The sequence below is a fragment of the Asparagus officinalis genome, chromosome 7 (assembly GCF_001876935.1).
Source record: "Asparagus officinalis chromosome 7, Aspof.V1, whole genome shotgun sequence".
Lineage (NCBI taxonomy): Eukaryota > Viridiplantae > Streptophyta > Magnoliopsida > Asparagales > Asparagaceae > Asparagus > Asparagus officinalis.
Window position 1 is genome coordinate 41,523,551 of NC_033800.1, and position 9,684 is coordinate 41,533,234.

General features: G+C 37.2%; 3 protein-coding genes across 3 annotated transcripts; 2 read left to right on the plus strand and 1 right to left on the minus strand.

The window, feature by feature from the left end:
* Positions 510 to 2,983, plus strand: LOC109847030 (protein NPG1-like). The gene is given in 7 exon segments (XM_020416273.1): positions 510 to 518; positions 1,784 to 2,159; positions 2,162 to 2,364; positions 2,367 to 2,469; positions 2,472 to 2,641; positions 2,643 to 2,758; positions 2,929 to 2,983. Coding segments are annotated over 7 exon segments (1,032 nt in total).
* LOC109847031 (glutathione S-transferase T3-like) lies at positions 5,218 to 6,180 on the minus strand. The gene is made up of 2 exons (XM_020416274.1): positions 5,974 to 6,180; positions 5,218 to 5,892 (listed from the first exon to the last, which is right to left on the minus strand). Exons 1-2 carry the CDS (start codon positions 6,178 to 6,180, stop codon positions 5,218 to 5,220), a joined length of 882 nt encoding a protein of 293 aa, XP_020271863.1.
* On the plus strand, positions 7,667 to 8,841 carry LOC109847032. The gene has a single exon (XM_020416275.1). The coding sequence runs from the start codon at positions 7,801 to 7,803 to the stop codon at positions 8,839 to 8,841; it is 1,041 nt and encodes a 346-aa protein (XP_020271864.1). The 5' UTR covers positions 7,667 to 7,800.

Sequence of the window (9,684 nt, forward strand, 5' to 3'; positions counted from 1 at the left end):
GAGAAATGTTCCTTTGATCGTGTTGCATTTGTTATTGCTTTAGACTAGCATTGTTACTTATAGTAGAAAATTGCTTGCTTTATTTATTTTAATTGGTTTGATGTATTGTGGTGACAATTGATGACAAATACTTAAACTTGGAGAAATGTTTCTTTGTTGTCGCTTCTGTTGTAATTTTCCTCGATATAGACCATATAACCTATATTGACAAATGTAAATTTCCTCGTAATTGAATTTTTTTGGCGAGGAATATGGGGTACAATCTACAACGACAAATTTAAATTTCCTCGTCTTTGAGTCCCTTTATTGAGGAACTGTTTCCACAAGAAAAAGATACATATAATGAATAAAATCAATTTCCTCGTTAAAGATTTATCTTTGGTGAGGAACAATTTTCTCGCTGAAAGATACTTACAACAACGAAAATAGTTTTTTTTAGAACTTTTATTATATATAAATTAAATATTATTCATGTATCATTGGCGAGGAAACTGTAGTTTAGTTTAGCGATGAAAAAGGTATGATGTTAGGTGAGGAAAAATATCGAGGCTAAAGAGTAACAACGAGAAAAGAATATATTCATCGCAAAAAGGGTTTCGCGAGAAATTATAATATTCCTCGCAGAAACTTTTCTTGACCACCCTACCGCGAGGAAATGGTGACCAAAGTTTTTTCCTCGCCAACACACTACGACGATGAAATCTCGACTTTCAACGACAAACTTGTTCCTCGCGGATTAGCTTTTTTGTTGTAGTGATATCCTTGCATATATCCTATAGTATATCTCATTGCTAGGATATTTACCTTTGTTCATATTGCTTATTCTTGTTTGTAACATATTGTAGTCTTGCTTGCATATATTCACATATATATCATGAATATGAATGTATTTCGTTTAGGCTATAATCCAAATATTGCTCCAAAATATAGAAATTTCCCTTATGCTCAATGGTGCTCTAAATTTAAAATATTTATTGAATCTAGAAATATTGACTTATGCGAAGTTATTGATTGTGTTTATATTATGCTCACATTGGAGAAATCCAAGTGGGGCAATCATGATAAGAAAATATTTATAATGAACAAGTTAATGTTAGAACTCTTGCATAATGCTTTTGAACCATGCATTTCTAACGAACTTGCTCATTTTGATAGTGCTTACACGATTTGGAAACTTTTTGAAGCACATCAAGGAGATTTGGAGGAGATTCGACGCATTGTGGCGGAATCAACTTCAAGTAATAGTGGAGCATCATGCACACGTCCACTAGGGGATAACCATAGTGTGGTAAGCGATTCGGAATCCGATAGTAATATATCCATCAATGAACTCGTTTGTGCATATGATAGATTAATGCATGCCTACACTAAGTTGCATAATAATTTTATAGATTTGAAAAGCAAGCATGTTAATTTGAAATCCGATCATGAGTTGCTAGGTTCCAAATTTGATGTCATTGCAAAAGAAAATATTGTGATTAAAGAAAACAATGATATGTTAAATTTGGAAAATGAAAAATTAACCTCATCCATCACTAGTTTATCTCAAGTTAAAAATAATGTCATGTTAGAAGTAGAGAACATACAAAATGATACTGCTTCTTTCATAAATGACTATTTTTCTACTTCTAATGTTAATGCATATGTGCCTAATGATGAGTTGAATGATGTTAAAAATCGTATTACCTCTTTAGATTCAACTCTTAATTCATGCATTATTAACCATAATAAACTTATGGACTTGTATGCAAAGTCCCGGGTTGACCTATGCACACTTGTATAGCAAAATTTACAAATACTTTTATTACATGGTGGCGTTGAAGCTGGTTCCCCAAGTCTGGCTGCACAAACTGATGGTGCATTTGTTCCAAAGACAACTTTAGAAGAGGCTATTTTACTGCTCGTGATTTTATTAAAAAAAAGGCACCTTGGTAAGATCGAATGGGATCCTTCAGTGATTGAGCATTTGACGTTTGCATTGTCTCTATGTGGCCAGACTTCTATATTGGCAAGGCACTTTGAAGAGCTCTTGCCTGGAACTTTTCATCGATGTGATAGATGGAACAATATGGCTCTTTGTTATCGTGCAGCTGCACAGAACACGAATGCCTTAAATCTGTTAAGGAAATCTTTGAGCAAACTCGAAAAAACAGATGATATTCCGCTAAGATCTGCAGTGAGGATTGCTTTCTTGCTTCTGAAGGGGTCAATTATGCCAGGAGAGCTATGTTAAATTGTCAAGCAGATGATGAGCACCTAAAGAGTGTTGCTTTCCTTATTTTAGGTATTTGCTTGGGGAAACAAGGTAAAATTGCTTCCTCGGACCAGGAAAGGTCTTGCCTCCAAGCGGAAGCTTTGAAGTCATTAGACATTTAGACGAGGCAATAAATCTTGATCCACACATTAATCCAGATCTAAGTTTTGACCTTGTTCTTGAATATGCTGAACATCGCGATACGAATGCCGCATTGTGATCAAAGAGTTCATTGATTTAACTGGTGGATCAGTTTCTAAAGGTTGGAGACTTCTTGCTTTAGTTTTGTCAGCTCAACAACGGTATTCAGAGGCTGAAGTCGTCACTGATGCTGCTTTAGATGAGACTGCAAAGTGGGAGCAAGGAGAGCTGCTTAGAATAAAAGCAAAAACTAAAAGTTGCTCAATCATTGCCTATGGATGCAGTAGAGACATATCGGTTGTTGCTCGCTTTTGTTCAAGCCAGAAGGAAATCCTTTGTATCTCTGAGGATCGTAGTTCTCAGGTTTGTTTTGACATATACTATAAGGAGATTTGTGCTTTTGCATGTGCATGTTCAAATCATTAGAACCAAAGTAATGTTAATATAAATATATATGTAGAATAAAGTATCGTATTATCTTGTGCTCCTTAGTTGTTATAGGTTAGCAACTATATATTTCTTTTAAATGGCAGTTGGAATCCATTTACGGTTGGTTTGGATACAAAGGAGGGGAGGGGAGGGGAGTGATTGACTTAAACTCAAGGGGAAGAAGCGGAAAGGAAAAGGGTGGAATGTATTCATCTGTGTTTGGGTAGACAACAAGGGATGAGAGGATACACTATAGTATGTGTTTGTTTAGAGTATGGGTTGGGAAGGGAAGGGGAGCTACTTGACCAGTATGCCCTTTTAATAACATAAAATATAATTTTTTAGAGTTTGGTTAGGCAAGGAAACCCTGTTATGTATATCTGTACTCTGTAACAAACATAAAATAGAGTTAAACTGCCAACCCTCTGCCCTCCAACAAGCAAATCGTCAAACAAGAAACCAAGTCTGCTATATGACACTGAGATGATGAATTAATAGTTATGAAAAAACCCCTTAGCTCTTATTATTCTCATCCATGCATCCAAGTAATATTGAGCTACAAATCCAATAAATTATTAAAGGTAGAGTGTTCTGTTAGATTGGTTAAATTATAATTCTTTCAATTACACAATAATAAATTGTTGTATAACTTTACCACTTACACACATGATTGCAGGTAACTAGTGTAAACAAGTTTAATAATTTCTAGATGCTAAGTTGAAGTCAAAGAAGCATACGAAACTCGCGTGATTTGATCAACAAAGTATTCTACTACATACACAAATGGATCAAATAACATATGTAGATGCATAATGAAATTAACGAAGCACACACAAAAAAAAAATCAAAGAAGCAAACAAAAGGCACTTTCTTGATTTTGATCTGCAAAACTAGATGCGTGGAGAAATCAAAAAATAGAAAGGCTTACATGATTGGATCAGCGGATGATCCACGAGAGAATCGATTGGCAAGTTTTTTCAGAGCAACTGCTCTCCTCCACGAGAGAATCGATTGGCAAGTTTTTTTAGAGCAATTGCTCTTCTCTTTTTTTTCTGCGTAGGTTTTTTTATTAGGGAAGCAAATAAAAAGGAACACCTTTTAGTTTTCTAGTATAGGGTAATATTGGAACTTCAAGAAAACTTGACTTGAAACCCCTCTCCTCTCAATCCGTCCACTTTTGGAGGGTTGAGAAAATGACTAAATTTTCTAATTTTTATCCCTCCCTTCCCCTCCTATTGCTAACTAAAAGTATAAACAAACGTAATGTTAGGAAGGTTAGCATGGTAAACATCCCCTCCCTCCCCTCCTAAAAAAACTCTATCCAAACTCAGGCCCCGTTTGGTTTGCTCAAGAGGTTGATGAAAGCCTAACAAAAACACTGGCTTTCAGCCAAAAACGCCTCTTTAAGAGACGTTTTTGGCTAAAAGCCTGACAAAAACAGTAGCTTTTCACTGTTTTTGTCAGGCTTTCACCAAGCCGGAGTCCCAAACAAACGCGCCTCAGTGTCAGAGAGAGGGAAGTTAGCATCGTAAACACCCCCTCCCTCCCCTCCTAAAAAAACTCTATCCAAACTCAGTGTCAGAGAGAGGGAGGGAGGGAATAATTAGCCTTGAGGGACAACAATCTTGTTTACTTGGTCCTGTTAATCCTCAAAGCTCCAAGTCGGTAAGTTACTGGAGGGAGGGATCTGGAGTCTCGAAGACAGATTGTTATCCTCAAAGGCATCACTAAGCCTCGAAGATGGGATCACTCCTCGAAGCTCGCTCGATCCTGGTGATGACTTTGAGGATAGCAATCTGTCTTCAAGGCTCCAAATCCGCTGGAACTAGGCCTTGCCACCGGCAGCATGATAGGGCTTGAGGTCAGGATTGTGATTCTTCTTTCTAAGATGAGGAAGAAGGCGGCCCTAGAGCTAGAGGAGATGATGGCTGCTTTTTAGCCATTAGGGGTAGGGGTAGGGTTTATGAAGAGACCAGTTTAAATAGGTAGAGAGCTTTTCACGGTTTTTCTGAAAATTAGATAGGGTTTATGAAGAGAACGCTATTTTTATTCTCATCATTGATTTTCTTTTGATCGGATGAGATGGGAGTGTGATCTTTTCTATCCATAATTTTAGTTATCAATTAGCGTTACAAATCTATTATTTTCCTCCAACCTAATCCGTAAGAGCAACTCCAATGGGGAGGCTGCAAAATGCAGCCTCCCCAAAGCATATTCTTGGGCATATGCTTTTTTAGAGGGGGTAACTCCAACCACCTCCTCTATATGAAGCTCTATTTGCATTTTTAATTGATTTCTTTTATTAATACTTTAAATAGATTTGAAAAATATATTACATTCAGCGGCATTACATAGAAAAAGAAAGTACATGAAAATAAAGTACATGAAAAAAACTAAAAATCGGGCAGGCCATTTCCTCCATATCCACCGCTTCTGTAGTCAGGTATTCCGTATTGACTTCCTGCATAACTATATTCAGGATTAGGAATATCAGATGAAGAACCTCCGGTTGTGTTTCTATTTAAAATCTCTTGTTTTTTAATTCGAAAATACTCGCGTTCCGAAGGATCAGTAATAGTATCAAGATTAATCAACATAATCTTACTTTCCTGGCGTTCCCTTTGAATATCTAATTTTTTCTTTTCGTTTTCGGCCCTTAACATCATAATCTGGTGCATTGTTATTCTATCATTTTCTCGTTCTCCATGACTTTTTTTTAAAATATCGACAATTTCTTGATTGCTTTTATTGAGAGTTTCCAAGTCGAGGTTGGATTTAGTTGATTGTCGCCTCCTCATTTTCTCTTTCTTCCTTCTTGTCGGTCGACTTGTTATCATATCTTCGTCATTATGAGTATATTCCTCATTATCGTCATTTAAGTCGACGACAGGAGAACCTGAATCTGATCCCTGAGATGAGCGGGACTTTGAAGTTTTGGAAGTTGCAGGCGATCTGACACTTATATTTGCCCATTTCTCTGCATCTTTTAAAATTGACCAAACATGATTAAATAGAAACCCCTTTCTCTCTTCTGGATCTTCTGCAAATATTATCCTAGCATGTTTAATCTACCACAAGAGAGGAAGAAACATTTATTAATAACATGATAGTAGATGATAATCAAGATTTTTGTTATTCAAAATACTTACAATGTCAAGCTCAGAAGCACCGCTTGGATTTAAGCGCTCGACTTGTCGAATACATCCTCGAAATTTACTGATGGCCTTCATAATTAATTGCATTCGGCATGAAAGAGACTTTGGAGTCCTTTGAGCATTACAAATATTGGAAATCCTTTCATGAAATAAAGCAGAAATTCGTTCCCACAACTTGTCCTTCTTTTGATTAGAACCCATGACTGGATCTTGAGAAATTTCGAGCCACGTGGCGCATAAAACTTGGTCTTCTTGTAAAAAAGATTTTCCGCGACTAGATGCCATAATCTAAGGAGGAATGTAAAGAGTTATGAATATAGAATAAGAAGAGTTGTGGTGGAGATATGAAAATTGTGCAAGTATTATATAGGGATCATATGTGGGGAGTCTCCAACACCAGGAGAATCCAATGTGGGGAGTCTCCAACACGAAAGGAATCCAATATGGGGGTGAGAAACCAATGCTGAAAAGAATCCAATGTGGGGAGTCTCCAACACGAAAGGAATCCAATGTGGGGGTGAGAAACCAATGCTGAAAAGAATCTAATGTGGGGAGTCTCCAACACAAAAGGAATCCAATGTGGGGGGTGAGAAACCAATGCTGAAAAGAATCCAATGTGGGGAGTCTCCAACACGAGAGGAATCCAATGTGGGGGTGAGAAACCAATGCTGAAAAGAATCCAATGTGGGGAGTCTCCAACACGAAAGGAATCCAATGTTGGGGTGAGAAACCAATGCTGAAAAGAATCTAATGTGGGGAGTCTCCAACATGAAAGGAATCCAATGTGGGGGGTGAGAAGCCAATGCTGAAAAGAATCCGATGTGGGGAGTCTCCAACACAAAAGGAATCCGATGTGGGGAGTCTCCAACACAAAAGGAATCCAATGTGGGGGTGAGAAGCCAATGCTGAAAAGAATCCGATGTGGGGAGTCTCCAACACGAGAGGAATCCAATGTGGGGGTGAGAAACCAATGCTAAAAAGAATCCAATGTGGGGAGTCTCCAACACGAAAGGAATCCAATGGGGGGGTGAGAAGCCAATGCTGAAAAGAATCCAATGTGGGGAGTCTCCAACACGAATGACATTACATCCATCTCTAAATAACTCAGAACTTATATGATTATTTCTATAAATAACTTCTTCATCAATGAACTATGGAGCCGGACCGTCACAACTACCATCTTCTTCTTCTTCTTCTTCTTCTGACGACGAAATATGGTCTCAGTACATTAAAGATTGGGAGGAAGATATGACACAATGGGAGAAGGAAGATGAACTCTTAGCTCGCGTACATGCCTCTAATAGTAAAATAATGACTTATCTCTCTCAAGAGGCAGAGCGGCCAAAGCGTATTGGCTCAGTTCCTGGTCATTTGGTGATGAAAAGAATCCAATGCGGGGAGTCATATTATATAATGACATTACATCCATCTCTAAATAACTCAGAACTTATATGATTATTTCTATAAATAACTTCTTCATCAATGAACTATGGAGCCGGACCGTCACAACTACCATCTTCTTCTTCTTCTTCTTCTTCTTCTTCTGATGACGAAATATGGTCTCAGTACATTAAAGATTGGGAGGAAGATATGACACAATGGGAGAAGGAACATGAACTCTTAGCTCGCGTACATGCCTCTAACACGAAAATAATGACTTATTATCTCTCTCAAGAGGCAGAGCGGCCAAAGCGTATTGGCTCAGTTCCTGGTCATTTGGTGATCAATCGCGGGAGGGAAGAAGGTAATTCTCGACTTTACCATGACTATTTTTCTGATAACCCTACATATGGTGCAAACCTATTCCGTAGAAGGTTCCGGATGCACAGGAGTTTATTCCTTCGTATAGTTGAGGCGGTACGTGATCATGACAACTTCTTCGTACAGAAGATGGATGGTGTCGGCAAACTTGGGCTATCAACTTTACAAAAAGTTACATCGGCATTTCGCATGTTGGCGTATGGAACATCAGCAGATAGTACTGACGAATATGTTAGGATCGGTGAGTCAACTGCAATTGTATGTTTAAAGAGATTTTGCAGAGCAATTGTAGAAGTATATGGAGATGAATATCTGAGGACTCCCAATGTCGACGATGTTGCAAGGTTATTGCAAAAGGGCGAAGAAAGAGGTTTTCCAGGAATGTTAGGAAGTCTAGACTGTATGCATTGGCAATGGAAAAATTGTCCAACAGCATGGGCAGGACAATACTCAGGTCGTCATGGAGGTCCAACCATTATTCTTGAGGCAGTAGCATCATATGATCTATGGATATGGCATGCATACTTTGGCTTACCAGGATCCAATAACGATATTAATGTATTGCAGTCGTCTAATTTGTTCGACAATCTATCACAAGGTATTGCTCCTCCTGCTCATTACACAATTCAAGGAAAAAATTATGATGTCGGTTATTATTTGGCCGATGGCATATATCCGAAATGGCCAACACTTGTTCAAACCATTTCTAATTCCGATGATAAAAAGAAACAATATTTTGCAATGATGCAAGAAGCATGTCGAAAAGATGTTGAGCGGGCATTCGGTGTTCTCCAATCACGATTTGCTATCATCAAGGGGCCAGCCCGTTTTTGGGATAAACGAATTCTGCATGATATCATGACTGCTTGTATTATAATGCACAATATGATTGTTGAAGATGAACGCGACGAGCAAGAAGATGTTGTCATTTCAACTCCACAATCAATTCCGAATGCTGAAAATATGGAGATAACGGAAACTGAACGATTCCAACGGTTTCTTGCTCGACATAAGAGGTTGAAAAACAAAGAAGTTCATTTTGCACTTCGAAATGCATTGATTGAACATTTGTGGGAAAGATATGGAAATGAAGCTATGTAATTTTTTTTACTAATGAAATAATGACTTTTTCACTTTTAATTACTTGGTTCTTGAAATTTTATATTTTAATTAATATTATTCAATATTAGTCTCATTTTGAAGGTATCGACAAAACATTTCCAACTGTAAAATTTTTATTTAAAAATAATTAGTAGAAATAAACTTATGTTGATTTTAAATTGAATATCTAAAAATAATTAGTTAGTTAGAAGGGTATTATTGTAAATTTTTAGGGGGGATAGTGGTTTGGAGGGGGGCTGCATATTTGGAGCAAAAACTCCAAATATGCAGCCGAAGCTTGGTTTTTGCAGCCGGACTCCAAAAATTGGAGTCCGATTGGAGCTCCATGGGGCTGCAAAATGGAGTTTTGCAGCCCCATTGGAGTTGCTCTAAGCCATCTTCTCTATCCGTAACTGAATCAATTAGCATCACAAAACTATTATTTTTCTCCAGTCTAATTTGTTTTCCTAATTTATCCCCGGTCCTTCCCCCCCTCTCTCTCTCTCTCTCTCTCTGTTTTTCTTTTAACTTTCTGCTCTTTTCCCCCTTTTTCTCCTTTTTTGCTGCCTCACCTTTTATTATTATTGTTTTGGCTTAAAACAAATTTTTATTTCAATTTTTTCTACATTCATTTTTTTATACCAAAAATACACTAGTAAAAATTTTATTGGTATTATTTCACCTATTAATTTTAGTCAAAACTTGAATTTATTTTCTTGTCAAATTGTTTTCTCTAAGTTCTCAAAATTAAATTAAAACATTTCTTCATTTCATTTGATCAACAGAATATTTTGTTACAAAATATTTTTGTAATTATTTTATAATAAAATTGTAGCTAATTCT

Bases quoted from the DNA above. Each gene is read 5' to 3' on its own strand.
- LOC109847031 (XM_020416274.1), bottom strand. From the start codon at position 6,180: ATGGGTTCTAATCAAAAGAAGGACAAGTTGTGGGAACGAATTTCTGCT. The intron at 5,893-5,973 runs GTAAGTATTTTG...CTCTTGTGGTAG, and splicing joins GTGCTTCTGAGCTTGACATT to ATTAAACATGCTAGGATAAT.
- LOC109847032 (XM_020416275.1), top strand. From the start codon at position 7,801: ATGCACAGGAGTTTATTCCTTCGTATAGTTGAGGCGGTACGTGATCAT.